Below are 18155 nucleotides of genomic sequence, written 5' to 3' on the forward strand. Positions count from 1 at the left end.
AAAAAAATAATGAAAATCAGTTGGAATCTGAATTCGGCCGGTAAAAGGTTAATATCGTCATTCTTCTATTTCTTTTAGACATCAGGCTGCAGTTTCATTGGTGAATTTTGATGTGTTTCTTGATAGTATAAGAATGATATCATTAGCATATGCTTGCAGGAATACATCGTCTGGCCAATGATGTTTGAGAACGTCGTTAATTTTAATATTCCAAAAAAATGGACCACTACAGCAGCCCTGAGGGCATCCCTGTTTCTGTGTCTTTGTTACAGGCCCTCTATCTGTCATGGTAGATATATGATAGATATGTGGTTGCATGACCACAATGTAAGTTCAGTCCCTGAGATTTCCAAGCGCGTGAAACACCCGTTTGACCCGTATTTGCTCGATAAATTTGAATCAAAAACTTTGTGTGTCCAATATCAGCCAACGCAAACCAACTAATTTAGTAGTTAGAGTTATCCGATAGATTTATACGCTTCGATATCTTGCGATCTGTTGAAGATAGATGCGAGGCGAGGTGAATCTGCTCGTGTCATATGAGACGTGACATCCTAGAAGTTTCACTTCTATCGCGTGAGATTCTTTCGCAGGTTTTAAGGGCATAAATGTATTTTTAATACAGCATTTTCTTGAAGTGTTTTGGTCATAAAAATCCACGCCCTAATTACTAGTAACAAGTTAGTAATAAGTTTTATATGTAACATAAAATTTTACCAGTAAATGTATTAATACGGAGAAAAGAGAAATAAAATGTCTTACGTGGGACCCGGATACGCCAATTTTTCCAGCAGCACCTAATGTGCCCTAAATCAAGCAATAAATATAATGAAAATTTAAAATAATAAAGTTGCATGAAATTCAGTTGGAACATTTGCAAAACACTTTTATGACGTGTACAATAAAATAAATTGAGAATTGTGGCTCAAACAATATAATCGAAATGCTAATATTCCACCAGTTTGAAAAAAAAATCTGATTTTTTTAAATCTTGTTTTTTCAATGATATTCTATTTCTTACTGATATATAATGTGTTTCACGATCCCATATATCATGCCATCACAGGCATGAATTTGCGTTTTCTTATATTTTTTTTGTACTCGACCGATCACAAAATAAGCACATACACCTACCCAATGTTATATCGGACCACTGGAACAATATGTATGTATGCGATTATGTAGATTTAACCCAGGTTCCTAGTAATCCAATACACATTTAGAAAAGAAATGATGACTCACGAAAAAAAGAATCATGTTTCTGTTAGATTTCGATAATATTTAATCAAACAAACAATCATGAAACAGTTTCCATTACACACAATACTACACACAAATATCAAATTATTCAAATAATTATTGATGAAAATTTCAAGTAGTATAGTAAGAAACAATATATATATATCATAAGTTTAAATCTCAGGTGTAATAAATCCGAAATTTGATGCTGGAATTTATTGACGTTAAAGAGGGAAAAAATCTCATTAAGCCCCGTTCACATGTGCAAGATTGGGGGTCGCTTTGGTGGTAATTACCGGCATGACAACTTTTTTCCCCTCGTAGGGAAGAAAAAGGTGGGAGAGAAGCTCATCACAAAAAAGCCCATCTTTCTTGGGGTGGATTGGAGGTCGACACCGACCTTCTCTCCCATAATCCTTTGCGCCGCGGAAACTGCTATAAGCTCCTACGTGCGTCTGCAGCCTGCGGTAGATCCAAAACCAGCAACCAATCAAAAAGCATCATTTTGACGTCACCAAAAAGGGAGATCCCCCTCTCTTCCTCCCTTAGCGGTACCTTGTCCTGCTTGGCGACTTGTATCAAGGTTTCTAGAATATATAAAGGACTTGTATGTCATGTTGGCGACAGAAATTTGTGGCGTCTGTAAAAAAGGATTTCAAAAGTAAATCCCCTCCTTTATTAAGGAAACACGTGAGAAATGTCCACAAAATTTTGTGTGAAGGTTCCATTTCTTGCTTTGAAGAGAACTGTTCTGTGTGCAAAGTTTAGAACACTTGAAAGAAGTGCATTCTCTGTTACGTAAACTTAACATGAAATTTCTGTTACGAGGATATAATACATCAAGAACAAATGAGTTTTCCTTCAAAAAAATTATAAACATGGATTTTTTTATAATTAAAAAAAAATCTATGAAACCAAAAAATAAATTTTATAAGTCATTTCATACTCGCTATTCATGCGAAATCTGCGTTAAAACCCTTATTTTTTTTAGTTTATTAATCACCTTTGCAATTTAAATATTGAAACAATTAAGTTTTATGTTTTTTCTATTTGTATTTTTTCTGCTTTAACAGGGATCTGATCCTTAAAATTTCTTGGGCTGTGTACTATTGACAATAACTTAATATTATAAGGGGACGTCGAGTCGGAGGTGCGTCTCTTTTCCGTAAGGTGGCGGAATATCCCCAATCACTTGATATTGGAGGGATGTCCAATTGATACACGAAACTACGGAGCTTAACGAAGAAGACTTTATTTCGAAGCACACTCAAAACAGACAACCGTACAGAATGGAAGCCACATTCCAACTCACGTTCTCTTCTCTTGGAAGATAGATTTTCTCTTCTCAACTTCTTTTAACAACGTATAAACAAACAAAACGCATTAGGTGCTGTAAGGCCACAGAGAGTTAGTAAAAATATTCATACTGGGAAAATAGATTCGTTACAATCTCCCCCTCTGGCTCCGACGACGTCTCGGCGAGGAGCCAGTAAGAGCCACCTTTCCTTTGGGAGTAGTTCCTGACGAACAGAACGGGAAGCTCCGGGCAACTGCTGACACTCTTGTGTCAGGTCGAAGTTCAGTTCTCGAGTCACACCGGTTCTGGGGACGCCGACTAGGCTTCGGGCGCACTTTTGAAAAACGCCACTCTCTTGGGGGTCCGGGTAACCACGGTTGTGGTCTCAGCATCTCGTAATGGAGTCAACTCCCTTTGGAATCGGTACTGCTTTACGGCATTCAAGACGAGTTCTTGTTTCCTCCCGTTCAGGATATCTTCAGCTTCCTGAGTAGATTCAACGTTTTCACTGATCTTATCCAAAACATCATTCCCACATTGGGACTCGCGGAGAGTCCGTGAACTCTTCTCCACTATAATGAAGTTCAACAGCTCACACTGCTTGGCTCGTTTACCAATTGGGCTGGATAGCTTATCAGTGTGGCTGCCTGGACAGTTAAGGGCAGTATGACCATGATTTTTACACTGATAACACACTATCGGATCCCAACATCTTCGGGCAACGTGTCCACGTCGACCGCAGTTATAGCAAGCATGCCTTCCTCGCGAGGTCGAGCGAGAATTTGAAACACGACACTTTTCGTAGTCTTCTCTAGGGCCACCTTCACAGCGGTGTACCCTGTCATCACCACTCTTGTTGATCTGGTGCTTGAGAAAAGATCTTCCTCCCCCTAACTTGGAGCATCTATGGGATTCTTCTGAGAAGGAATAAAGTTCTCTCTGCTCGATGAAAGGTATCGGGCCTCCCCCTGGCTTGAAGCATCGCTTGAACTCCGGCGGGAATGAATCAAGTTCTCGTTGCTGAGAAGTAAGATGGGTACCTTTATCTTCACGAAGTCGACACGAGTTTGACTCAGCAGGTAGTGCCAGGAGAGCACTGCTTTCAGATGGGCTTTCGACGAACGGATGTCGCTTCTCAGGAGCTTCAGAGAAGTACCACTTTCCTTGCTGAACATCCAGGACGATACCAGCATCACTGAGAAAGTCGGTACCGAGAAGGGTTCGGTTTTCTCTGGCCTGTGGTAGCACCATCATCTCGGTGGGAATCATTTTACCTTGGACGTTAATGTCCACAGTCGTAGTTAGGACTTCGGCTCTACGAGCATATCCATCGGCTAGTCTCATAACGATAGTCTTGCGGGAAAAGGGCAAACCATGTTCTTGTAGGAGATGATATAGCTTCTCCCCTGCCACCGAATGTGTGGCACCCGTGTCAGCACACACGGCTCCACGCTTATGACAGATCATGACTTCGATAGCATTTCTTTGACGTCTCTCAGTTGAGAAACTGTAAAAGTCCAAGGCGTCAACACTGACTTCTGGGGTGTTCGTGGCAGGATTGCACGTTCGACATCGGGACTTGACGACACCAGGTTCTCCGCACCCGTAACATCTTAGGATATGACTGCTACTGGCATCTTTCGATTCCATATTGGGATGGGATGATAAACTGTATAAGTCCAAAGCGTTGACATTGGGTCCTGGTCTATCCGTTGGAGGATTACACGTTCGGCATCGGGACTTGGTAACACCAGGTTCCCCACAACCATAACATCTTAAGACAGGATGACGTCCTGCATCTTCCGATTCCGGATTCGCACGTTGATTAGAATGAAAGTCTCTTTGTCGCACTGGGGACCTAAGGGGTTCATGTTGCTTTGACTGCAACTTCTTCCTCTCACATTGGATCTCGCTTTTTTTGTTTCGAAGGTTATCATAAGCATCAAGCTTCTCCACGATTTCATCAGGGGTAGTCCACTCACTCCAGACATAATGGAAAATAAAATTATAAAGTCTAAATTGCGGTATCAATCGTATACAGGATTTTGAATGATGCTACTCTAGTTTTGATACCTCTTTCCTTTTGGGCACTAGGCCTCGAGAGGTTCGCAACATAAATAAATGGTAATGGTCCAATATCTACAAGTGTAACATCATTGGATAGGCTTTTTTTGACGCAAATCCAATGATGCTCAACACTTGTTTTAATACTACTTCCGGTCTTTGCACCACATCCGTGGTTCGCAACGCAAATAAAATGCAATGGCAAATCCGATGATACCCTACAAATTTTAATACGTCTTCCGAGCTGGGCACAAGGCACGCGCCCCGTATTTGTATCGAAATTGTTTAACGCTGTACATCGAGAAGTTCGCAATCAAATAGACAACATCGGTATAGTCTGTTAGCTATTCCAAAGACAAATCCACGATTCCAATTTTATTATGTCAGCACCTGCCACGCAAAATTAGGCACAAATACTGTATTCACGTCAAAACTTACGGTCGTGTTCATGGCACAGCCTATCCTAATTTTTTTAGCTTTAAATCCTGTGGACGGTGTCATCAACACAGCCACAAGTTAGAATTAAATTTGTATCTTGCGCATCGTAATGGTGCGAGTAGGATCAAATCACGTTTCTTACCTTTGGCCAAGTACGCCATTTCGATTTTAGGAGCTATCAGGAACCTCACAGTTGATTTCGAATGTCCGTTTCGTACTGCCTTGAGTTCGAGCCACGACGTTGGGCGCCAGTTTTATAAGGGGACGTCGCGTAGGAGGTGCGTCTCTTTTCCGTAAGGTGGCGGAATATCCCCAATCACTTGATATTGGAGGGATGTCCAATTGATACACGAAACTACGGAGCTTAACGAAGAAGACTTTATTTCGAAGCACACTCAAAACAGACAACCGTACAGAATGGAAGCCACATTCCAACTCACGTTCTCTTCTCTTGGAAGATAGATTTTCTCTTCTCAACTTCTTTTAACAACGTATAAACAAACAAAACGCATTAGGTGCTGTAAGGCCACAGAGAGTTAGTAAAAATATTCATACTGGGAAAATAGATTCGTTACAATATGATTTTTAAAAAAACAAGTAAGATTCATCCTGTTTTGATTCTGTCATGTCAGACATAATATAAATAGAACATTTATTTATAAAAGCATGTTCATTTTGATTGGATACTGGTGATATGAATGAATCACATTTAATCATACATTAAAAAAACGAAGATAGTAATGAGAAAAATAAAAAAACCTCAATCGAGTTAGTGGGATTCGAACCCACAACCTTCGCAATGCGTGTCTTAGGCCGGTATTACACCGTGAAAGTTCTTTGTCAAAGATAATTTATAAAATAGTTTGACAAAAAATTTCATGGTGTAATGGGCAACTTCGATAAAAGTCGCTCTTTATCAAGTTTTATTTTATCAAAGTTAGCCTCCTCGTCCTATGTTTGAAAAAAGATTAATGCGGATGCTTTCTATACTGCAGTTTCAATTGCTAAAGTTTACGTATAGGCTATACTTTATGATTTCATAAGGAAATTAGAAAATGAGTTGTAAGGTAGTCAGTGGGAGCTACAAATATCTTAATGCCGTATATGTGAACATCAGCCTACAAAAACAGAAACAAACAGTTGGATGCTTATCGGTTATAACGAATTCAATTCCGTCCTAGTGAACCTGCAATGCAATACTAAAGTAATGTTGAATATATCGTTATAACGAATGGTCATATTTATATATATGGGATACAAGGGGTCTCATATTTTCAAGTAATACGTCACCACTCGTGGTGGTGGTGGTGGTGATGAGGGGCGGGGGGGGGGGGTTCGCGTTTGCTGACTTTAATGACAAGGTGGAAGGGGAAGGAGTTCGAGTGATGATTGTTTGAGAAATAGAGGGGTAAGAAAATATGAAATTGGGTTACGGTATATATACAAATACAAATACAAATACAACGCCACAACAGGCAAAATGCCCAACGAGGTGGCTGATAAAAAGATGCCCATAAAAACATTCCCATATGAAATGGTATACTATTTCCGGAAGTAAAGTATTTATGTAAATTAGGCCCTATACTTCTGGTACTCGCAATCAGGTAGTGGGAGCCCTATAACATCACTCGGTCTGGGGCCGTGGCCCCCACAAGGGGTGGGCTGACAAGGCTCCAGCCCTGGGGCCCGGGATGATTTTCATCATTTTTTTGTTTTTTCAACTATAAATTCATCATAAAGGGGAACGTGAAAGATCCCAGCCTAGGGGCCCTGCTTCAGGATGTGGGGGCCATGCCCGGGGCCTTATGATGCTCTTAAGTTTTACAGACATGGGTTATAGCAAGATTGGGGTTGGATGGGTCAATGAAGGTTACATGTCGTGACAATCTACGAGTCCGCAAATTTTAGGGGGCGGGGTTATTTCCAAGTTTTTCTTTGGGGAGCCACACTGGTGGTTCGATTTTCGTCTGGTGTGTTTTGTCAACGCGATAGCTAGATGGCGATCTCTAGCTTTAGATAACGCTCAGATTCTGTTCATTCCCATATAACCACTCAAAGAAGGATCGACTTAACTACAGATTTGTGTCAGAGTTCCTCAGTCTTCGTAAGCCAATGCGCCACAGTTTTGGTCGATTTTCAACTTTGAGTCCTGAAGGCGAGTAGATCTCACGTTGAAAAGTCGCGCCACTGAGAGCAACAGTCCTACAACAGTACAAATATTCAATCATTACGCTTCACTCACAATTTAAAATACCGATGGCAGCACTGGAAAATCAGACAACACTAGATAGGCACTCAGACTGTTAGGTACACTCCCACATTTCCGGCACAACTCATTCGGTAGTAACTTGCCCATGACGATAGACAGGAGTTTTGCTAGGTTTGAAAGAAAGTCTTTGTAAACGTTAGAACCATTGAAATATTGATAAAAATTCAATGGACCACTTACAGCCATGATTCCATGGCTCCCTTGTCTCAGTCAACGGTTTATCCACGGCTCCCTTAATACTTGAAGTACTACTTCAAATCACTGAACAGTTACACATCAATATAGACAGCTTGCCTCTGATAAAGGCTGGTGACTCACCCATAGAAGCTGCGACTCACACTTTGAGAACAACTGACTTGCAGTACACGGGTATTAATATTCTATTCAAAAGCTACGTGAACATCTTTAATGTTTGCGACAGATACGTAAATAATTTTCATTTTAATTTTCTTAAATTTTTAAGTCTGTTCGAGGACCACCTCTTCCATCATCGCGAATAGGTTGAGGAGTCAGTTTTCCTCAAACTTGAATATTTACGTTGTATCGGTTTTCACGAATATCGGATCTGTCGAATTTTTTTTCACGTGCCACTTCGCTATATCCGGGATCGACTGACACATCACGGGATTTGTTGGTTTATATTGATGATACATTTATTTCATTATCACACATCTGAGATAGTTGACAGTGAACCAATATCAGGTGGGAAATCTTTTATCAAATACTGCCTCCTCATCAATGTTTGATAAAAGAGTTATGCTGATGCACTTCCTATCCTGCACTGTGACGCATTAACTCTTCAAAAACCCAATGTAGGTATGTAGCTGCTCCTTGGAGAAAGTTTATACCGATTTGTGAATTTTATTGAATTTGTATGTAACAATATTTTTCATACTTGTGAAATATATAAGTTATTTTTATGTGTCTTTTAATTTCCCAGCATAGTTTTTGCCCCTTAGAGAAATATTTACTTTTTATGTACCAAAAAGTATTTTTTTATGTTTTTTCCTAAATTAATAAATTCATGTTTGAATAAATTATGGTTTCTATTCATTGTTCAAATTTTGATTTTATATAAATTAATATATGAATTAATATATGAAACTTAAACTCAATGTGATTGTGGACCAACGCATTCTCGCATGTTAGTATTTTGTTTTTCTATGGCTGGCGAAATAATTTCCATTAGTTCCTTGTACGTCTCTTTGGACAGGGCTGTAACTAGGATTTTTGCCGCCCGCCAATTCAAAATTTGATAACTTCATAATTGTGTTCCTTGTTTCCACCGGAAATTTGCCATATCCTAAATTTTTCTGCCCCCCCCCCCCCAATTCCGGACCTACTTTAAATATTCTATAAATTTCTATAAGTTTTGTATCAATTTCCTACAGTTCTTGTCACGACAAACAGCCTGCTAGGCAGGTTTCTTTCAGTGTAGATATGGACCCAATGCTTTTTTTTTGTAGAAATAGAACATAACGATAGCCTTCTAAAATCCCTTGAGCTTTCCAAACGAAAATAAAATGTGAAAAAAATTATGTAGCGCACGGAATAACAACGAGAGAAGAAAAAATACCGCAAGGCAAGGGGAAGTAGTGGCAGGAAAATAAGAAGAGCACTGATACCAAGGCGAAAAATCGGCCCATTGGCGGATGCCAATCGTATAATCGCCCGTATCGTTGGAGATTCGCCGCGATCGCTTGTGACTCGCCGCTTGACTCGCTCGCCCAGCAATCGCTCCGTGTGCGGAGGGCCTTCTAGTTTGGAGCAACATTTGATTATTTTAGATTCGAGAACAGAGGGGGATTGAATGTCCGAGGCTTCCTCCGGGATACCACGAAAGATCAGATTGCTACGGCGGGAGCGGTCCTCCAGATCTGTTACTTTGAAGACGACTGCGGAACGAAATTCTGAAAAGTCTAAAGAGAGGTCAGAGACTTGGACTGAAGATCTTCGATAGGGAAAAATTTCTATTCCACCGCACATAAACGTTGAGACAATTCATTTAATTGTGCGCTGAAGGTAAAAATGGCGATATGAGTATCCTGGATATTGCGAAGAATAGAGGAGTCAAAAGAGTTTTCCGGTGTTCTGGCGGTTTTTCGGATATAGAATTAGATCTGGTTTGAATTTGTGAGTGGTGGGGGGGGGGGAAGCGATTGACTGTAGGGTCAGGTTTGGACTTGATATCGCCGGAGAGCAAAAGCAAGAGAAACGTGGGAGCGGGTGAAGGGACGATATATTGAATGGAATAATTTTACACAAAAATTGACGGGGGTAAGGAACATATTATTTGTGGAATTTTAAATATATAAAACAAAAATTTAAATACATGAAATAATCAAAAGATGGATGTGAGATCGACGAGAGGGAAAATAATACAGGTGGAAAATAAAATTATAAAGTCTAAATTGCGGTATCAATCGTATACAGGATTTTGAATGATGCTACTCTAGTTTTGATACCTCTTTCCTTTTGGGCACTAGGCCTCGAGAGGTTCGCAACATAAATAAATGGTAATGGTCCAATATCTACAAGTGTAACATCATTGGATAGGCTTTTTTTGACGCAAATCCAATGATGCTACACACTTGTTTTAATACTACTTCCGGTCTTTGCACCACATCCGTGGTTCGCAACGCAAATAAAATGCAATGGCAAATCCGATGATACCCTACAAATTTTAATACGTCTTCCGAGCTGGGCACAAGGCACGCGCCCCGTATTTGTATCGAAATTGTTTAACGCTGTACATCGAGAAGTTCGCAATCAAATAGACAACATCGGTATAGTCTGTTAGCTATTCCAAAGACAAATCCACGATTCCAATTTTATTATGTCAGCACCTGCCACGCAAAATTAGGCACAAATACTGTATTCACGTCAAAACTTACGGTCGTGTTCATGGCACAGCCTATCCTAATTTTTTTAGCTTTAAATCCTGTGGACGGTGTCATCAACACAGCCACAAGTTAGAATTAAATTTGTATCTTGCGCATCGTAATGGTGCAGTAAAGATAACTTCGTAAGTAAACTCAGGGTCACCATTACCAAACGCAGGGCCCAGTGTGAAATTATTCTCGGTTTCCTTCGCAGGAAAAATAATTTATAGTTGATTTGTTATATTATTTTGTACAATAACATTTTCATGGTTGTAGGACAGACACCCTTGCTTAAAGAATACAAAATTATTTTTATTATTTTTCATTACATTAGTATAATACTATTATTATAGAGTGTCCGGTAACTCCCTACAATATTTTTTCCCGTTCTTCAATGACTTCAATTTTTCATCAAAAGAGTTTCATAAACGACACAATAGCGCTATTAATTATTGTTCTTGATCTAAAAAATGTAGACATTTTCCATACATATCTATTCAATACTCACACACACATATTCTGTGATTTCAATTTTTAAAAATACAGCATAAAGAATATTTTGAAATAGGATGATTCTTTTTAAATGTCCTGTAAAAATATTGACTTGATCACTATTGGTAATTGTAGACGTAGAATTTGATAAAATTACATTTACTTGATACATGTATGGTAGTAGCTGTTCAGTTTAGTTGAGGCACTTTTAGTTTTGTCATATTGCCCTACTAAAAATAAATGTCTTATTCCGACGTTTTCATTCTGGAGAATATCTTCCAACCTCCAAACCCCCCCCTCCTCAGTTCATCAAGGCGACCCGCGCCCCCTTTATGAACCACTGTCTTACTGCCTTACATTGTATTTTTATCAATATGATTTTTTTTTAAACTAAAAATGCTAGTTTAATTCACTCATAAATCACGATAATTTAAAATTCAACTGATGTTCACGTTCTTGGAGATACCACTCGTTCTGCCAAACGCAAGCGGTCATACTTTCATTGCAGGAGATTCTCACTCTTTTATTTATCATTCATCAGTTTCATGTAAAATGAGGAATTGGTCTGTTTTTCTTTCATTTAGGCTGATCTAGTGCGAAATTGAAGCTGAAAATACCAATTAATACCAATTAGTGTCTTGACTTGGATACCTATGTCAGTGATCATGCAAGCCAGTGATCATTTTTCTCCCCCAAAAAATTTGCCACCCACTAAAAGTTTCTGTATGGGGCATGAGATTTTTTTGCCCTACGCAGTTTCCACACATAATCACTGTCAGATCAGACACTACCCAGGCTCTATCTCTTTCGGGACGTAAGGGCAAAAAAATATCGTGCCCGATACAGAAATTTTTAGTGGGTGGCAAATTTTAGGGGAAGAAAAACACTGTCGTTAAATAATCGAATTCCAAAATGAAGGGAGATGCAAAAAAAAATGGTTTGCCTACACCGACAAAAAATGTGAAATTTTAGAAAAAAAAACGTGAATTACACTAGCTTTCACGACAAAAAATCGCATGTCTTCTCACGCAATATTAAGTATATCGTACACAAAACCGCTGCGTTTCTATAAAAACCATTTTTTTTCTTGGACTTTCATTCTCCCGTGTACAGCTCCTACGTTTTTAATGTTTTTTCGATCTGAAATTACAAATACAAATACAATGCCACAACAGGCAAAATGCCCATAAAATAAATACCCATACAAACTAAATACTTGTAATTTTCATTATTACCTTTTCTCCTTGAACTCCCAATTCACCCTTTGCTCCATCAAGTCCGGGAAAGCCCTTGAAATAGAAATGAGTAAAATAATGATCACAGTATCATATCATTCTTATTATTTTATTAAAAATTAGTAATTGTTTTCGAGTTATATACTTTTATATGGATGCTGTATTCTAGTTATTATTTGACATCTATGTTTTTTTATGGAGATCTTTTTTTCAGCCACCTCGTTGGGAAATTTGCCTGTTATGGCCTTTGTGTTTGTATTTATACTTACATATATTTGTGCAAAAAATGCTGTCATTTTTTTTAAAATAAAAATGTTGTGAATAAAAGTGGAATAAATTGTTTTGAACTTGTGATGCAGTGTTTCGAGAGAGGTTCAAGAGCGGCATAATTGAACAGAGTACTAAAGAACCAGGTCATTCAATACCACCTCGTGACGAATTGAAGACCAACTTCCCCACTATGGTGAGACCAGAACTTGATGCTTCTTCCAAGCAGAAGGGACAATCATCCTTAAATGACTATTTCACGTAAGGGTCAAATTTGTTAAAGAATGTTTCATCTCTGTGCTGCTGAAATTTTGCAGATACGATGAAGACGATATTGCTGGCAGTATCTTCCAGCATTCTTAAATATGCCCAGCCAAATATGCCCATTCTTTATATGCAGCATCATATCCAATTTCGATGGTAGGAGGATTCCAGGTTGTTCAAAAGGAGAAAATATATGTCTAGTGGTGATAAACTTAGTATTAAGAAGTCACCAACGAATAAGGCAAATACACGAAAAATACAAAAGCTCCCAATGCATTCTGAAACACAACGGGTGTCGTCTTCAGAGGGAAAAAAATATTTAACCACTAGTCACGCTGATCGAGTATCCCACTTGGGTTGAATACCAAATCTTAACTCTAGGTTGTTAGCGGAAAAAAAAGTACGTCTGTTCACTTCAAACACCGTGGTCAGAATGAAGATGAGAGCTTGCGTGTGATAGTAATGCTGCGTCCTGATTGAACCCTTGCGGAATGGAGCTACCTGATCGGTCTATTAGAATTTTCTTAGAATATAAATTCGAAATTTCTCAGCTTGACCACGACGTTTGAAGTGAGCAGGCGTACTTTTTTCCGCTGAGCAACCGGAAGTTAAGATTTGATATTCAACACAGGAGGGATGCTCGATCATCGTGATTAGTTGTTAATTTTTCCCCCTCTGAAGACGACATCGATTGTGCGTCGAAAAGGATTAGGAGTTTTTGTATTTTTCGTGTATTTGTCTTATTCGTTGGTGATTTCTTAATATTCTAGGGCAAAGTTGATTTAGAGTTTTGATCTACTCTTCTACATACAAAAATGACAGTAAGAAATATATATGGAACTAAAATGTGACAGAACTGTAAAAAATTACACCCAGATAGGGAAATGTTTAATAAGTCTGCATTAGCGTATTAGTTTTGAGTAAATAGTGAATTCATTCAAAAGGCGAGATTGTTAATTTTTATATACATATATCGCTAGAAGGACCTGTACTGGTGAAAATAGCCGGAGCTAAATTTCATATACTCCGAATTTTCGTAAAGTTGATCATGTTTAAATTTACATATGAGAGTAAGGTACGTGATAAAATATGAATTATACGATTTTTTTAAAAGAAAATTACACATAATTCAATTTTATTTTAAATTCCAAAAGAAAAATCCTCGTAGAATAACTAATAAATAATATTGATGTTATGAACATTATAACTACAGTTGCATTCACACATTTTATATTTTTCTATACTTATGTTACATTATAAATGAATTTCCCGCTTACAGATTTCTTACCCATTGAAAATGTCGTGTCGTCTTATTTGCGACTGAAACGAAAAACTTAGTACTTGCGACCGACCACAGGGGGCAGCTGAGGAACGATGATGGGGATATAGGTCCTCTCATCTCCTTACCTTCTCAGGTATTTTCTTGTTGCCAAGAAAATACATACCTATAGCCATAACTGTAAAACCCCTTTTCGAGCATGAACAGAATTTGACAACGAGGTGGGGGGGGGGGGGGGCTCCCAAGATTAAAATTCTGTGTTTCAAATTTGTTTAAAATACATTAAAAAAGTGTGAGGTGAAGAAAAAGTGATTGGAAAGATAGACAAAGAGAGATAGCCCGAGATATACATGCTACTTAGCAGCACGAAAGCACGACCCCAGTAGCACAACGGTATTATCATGCGTCGGATCGACGTCGATGCGACGCCGGTACATCGAATCACTACCAAGCGTCGAAAAGAGGTCGGAAATTTCTACGTGTCCGATACCGAACGGTATAGTAAAAATGTATTCACCCGGTAAACGCCAAAATACCTTAATTTTTCTCTAAAATAGTTTTACTCTCAATTTTACAACATTTCGTTTCGAAGGAGAATATCTTATACGATAATTAGTTTCTTTTGGAATAATCCAAATTTTTCGCCCATCATAACGTCGCACTTGCCATTTATAACGACCGGCAACGAACAAGAACGGTACAGGGGGTCTATTACGCTCACGTCGTTATTCAACGAGGTCGTTAGTGACGTCACGCCCTTAACGCAAATTCTCAACGAGCCTCATAACGCAAATCTCAGCGACCATTGTCAAAAACTTGATTTTTCTCAGCAACCCGCGGTATGTCGTTATCTATTTTATGAAAAACTCCCTGGTCCGAGAGTTGCGTTAGCTCCGAAAGGGATGGACCAATCGGATAATTTTTTCCGCTGCTGATAATAATCATCACTATCAACGAGTGCTGCAGCACGTGCGTTATTATTATTTTATTTACTCGTGCGCGTTGGTTGTCCCTAATTTTTTATACAAATACAAATACAAATACAACGCCACAACAGGCAAAATGCCCAACGAGGTGGCTGATAAAAAGATGCCCATAAAAATATGGTTGTCATATGTTTCAAAAATACAGCAACCCAATTAAAAATGCAATTAACACAAATTACAAACAATATATACACATGATAAAATATTATACGATGCCCATAAAGATTACTTATGGTTGTCTTATTCTAAGAATGGATAGCTTCTCGATTTACCCCAACATGTTTATCGTATTTCTTTTTAAACGTGTCAATTGTGTTACAATTTACTACCTCCGGGGGTAAGCTATTCCATTTATTAACAACCCTATTGGAGAAAAATTCCCTGCGACACCATAACCTTGCATTGTCCCTCACCAATCGATACTGGTGTCCCCTTGTAAAAGCAGTCGATTGGCGGTGTACTAAAAGTTCATGGTCCATCCTATCCATCCCATTGAAAATTTTGAACACTTCGATCATATCTCCTCGACACCTGCGTTCATCCAATGTAAACATATTCAAAAAATGAAGTCTTTCTTCATAACTCAAGCCCTGTGTGCCAATAAGGACACGCGTAGCTCTTCTCTGCACCCCTTCAACCAAGTCTATGTCCCTCTGTAGGTATGGTCTCCAAAACCTTACAGCATACTCCAGTCCAGGACGAACTAAGCCTCGAAAAAGCGGAAGAATGACTTTAGGAGAACGCGAAGAGACCTTTTTGAAAATGAGACCAAGCATTCTATTCGATTTTTTGACAACCGCTGAACAATGTTCAGAAAACTTAAGTCGCTCGTCAATGAGAATTCCCAAATCGGTGACTCTAGTTGCATCCGGGATAGTGACACCATTCAACTCGTAAGAGAACCGTGGGTTGTTCGAACCAAAATGAGCGACCATGCACTTATCTACGCTAAACGTCATGCTCCATTCATTTGCCCATGCTGCTATCTTGTTTAAGTTGGTCTGGAGCAACTCCCTATCGCTTTCATTCCCGATTACCCCCATTAGCTTCACATCATCTGCGAATTTGCTAGTAATTCCATCGATACCCTGATCGAGTTTATCGATAAAAAGTGAAAAAAGTATGGGGCCAAGGACACTTCCCTGAGGAACTCCACTTGTGACGTCTGTCCAACCAGAGAATTCCCCGTTCACCATAACTCGTTGCGACCTATCTCTTAAGCTACATTTTTTTTTAATTCATCCGGATTCTTTTTATTTTCATCAAATATTTGAGAAAGAGGTAGGCTATGCACGCACATGATACTGGCGCGGGGAAATTTTCTAAATTATTACGTTTAAAAAATGATTTTCTATTGAAGTTCAATGATGTTATATGAATTTGTAAAGCGACTGTCAACAATATCATCATCATATATTACCATGTTTTTAACACATTTAATCTACCGTCTTGATATTAAGTCAAAATCAAGAACAAGTAACCTTTTATTTACGTCATTAATTAGAAAATTGGTTTCCTTGTTTCACACATGAAAATGAAGTGCCACCAAATTTACACTGTTGTTGACATCTTTTTTATACTCCGATCAGAAAATGCACTCAAGGATTAGAAAAAATTTATTTGTTGATTAATAAAATTTACTTTGATTTTTTGAGATGAGTTTAAGATTAGAATAAAGGCATTTCCATGCAAGATTTAAAAAAAAAAACCGTTTTGTAGAGTGATTTATCTTTGTACTGAGTATAATAATTTATAGCGATTTACCACTATGAATAATTTTTTCCAATCAGTATGAGTACAGATAGCATTTTAAACGATAATGCTGTCTCTGAATCATGTTACTAAATTAAGGAACGTAATTCAGAGAATTATTATTCATTATAGTGAACAATTTGATAAATTAATAATGAATGAATAATTTCCAATTCTAACTAATTTGTCTCAGTTGCTCTCGCCTTCATCGAAAAATGTACGCGCGAGCGGCCATGTTTATTTCCGTAACGCGAACATAACGAGTGGTCTCCGGTTCTCGTTAGTTAACGTTTTACGTAGCGATGTCGATAACGAAAATCGCTAGTAACGATGTGAGAAAAATCAACCTTTAGCGATGGTGACGTAAATCTATCCCGCAATGCACCGCAAACACGTTTGAAACGCGGGCATAACGACATGAGCGTAATAGACCCCCAGGCCCTCTCTCACGACGTGCTCCCCCCCCCCCTGTCAGTAGTGAACGTGAACAAAGACGGCCATTTTCGAAGGAAAGCACGGCGTTACTTACAAGCTGCAAAAGCCGGCGATTTTATTGTTTATTAAAGAAACAGTTGACTCCGAAGACAGCATTTAGACAAAAGGTAAGCATTATTTTACTATTGTTATCGAACTAGAGGTTAAATTTTCCAAGATATTGTCAATGTTTGTTTTTCTTTTTTTTACCGTCGTTTTTTTTGTTATTCAAATTCATTAGTCCGTTCCCTCCTGCTGGGCTGTGACCTTTGACGGGCCATTAAGTCAGGTTAAAATGGGCCACTCTGTTAAAATGTTGTCACGGTGCTTGAGCCGTACGTGCCAGAACCTTGGAGCTGAGGCTGGAGCCCTTCCTTAGTCTCAGGGCTTCTACTTCTTCTCGGGCCCTTCTATAGTGAATTCATAGCATGGAAAAATCAAAAATGATGGTATTTGCCCCGGGCCCTGTCAGCCCCACCCTTGTGATGAGGCATGTTCAGTGCCGTCTTAACGCATGGGGCCACCCGGGCACCTCAAGAGAAGAGGGGCCTCATAAAAATGAGAAGCCGTTGAATTTTTCGAGAATTTGTCAGGTAGGGCCTCATTGAAATCACTTGGCCCGGGGCCCCATGGTGCTCTTAAGACGGCCCTGGTCTCTCCCTATAAATTTTGTGCTGAGCCACTCAACCCATATTCACGAATATACACAATACCACACACACCATTCCTCCTGCGTACGAGACGACTTAGCGATTTTCAGCCCCCTCAATATTTTTTTCATGACATGTCGGCACCTCTGCTACCGTTTCAGCTGAGTCCCTACCAAAAATTCCGGCCGAGGGACGCACGCACGCGCGCGCACACACACACACACAGCTTCAGGATGTGGGGGGTGGGGACATGCCTACTTGGTGATGGTGAAAAAATATTTATTAGCCAAATTATAGCCATAATAATCATTGGCGTACGCAAGGGGAGGGGGTTTAGGGGTCTAACCCCCCTCAAGCCGAGATTATAGTGTTATTTTACAGGTTAAAAAACTTAACCCCCCCCCCCCGAGAAAATTCTGCGTACGCCTATCGCCATAATATTAGCCATATTATAAACTAAATGATCATGGGCAAGGTCTTAGCCTGCCTTCGTGGGACTCCCGTTAAAAGGTTGCAAAATAAGTATACATATTTTTCGTGAGGCTCCATTTGGCTCGATGCCCCAGC

The 18155-nt window shown here is 39.1% G+C and overlaps 1 protein-coding gene across 3 annotated transcripts in view; it reads right to left on the minus strand.

The window, feature by feature from the left end:
• Nucleotides 1-18155, minus strand: part of LOC149080456 (uncharacterized) — a 1573269-nt gene that overhangs the window by 1190267 nt on the left and 364847 nt on the right. For all 3 annotated transcript variants that reach the window (XM_089239569.1, XM_089239571.1, XM_089239572.1), the window contains exons 12-13: nucleotides 11917-11970; nucleotides 763-807 (exon numbers count right to left, since the gene is read on the minus strand). In XM_089239569.1, the coding sequence (XP_089095695.1) occupies nucleotides 763-807; nucleotides 11917-11970 (99 nt within the window). The remainder of the gene's footprint in view (nucleotides 1-762; nucleotides 808-11916; nucleotides 11971-18155) is intronic.

The sequence above is a fragment of the Pholcus phalangioides genome, unplaced genomic scaffold, assembly GCF_987345545.1.
Source record: "Pholcus phalangioides strain wild (caught in Gottingen) unplaced genomic scaffold, Ppha-v1.0 ptg000011l_1, whole genome shotgun sequence".
Taxonomy (NCBI): Eukaryota; Metazoa; Arthropoda; class Arachnida; order Araneae; family Pholcidae; genus Pholcus; species Pholcus phalangioides.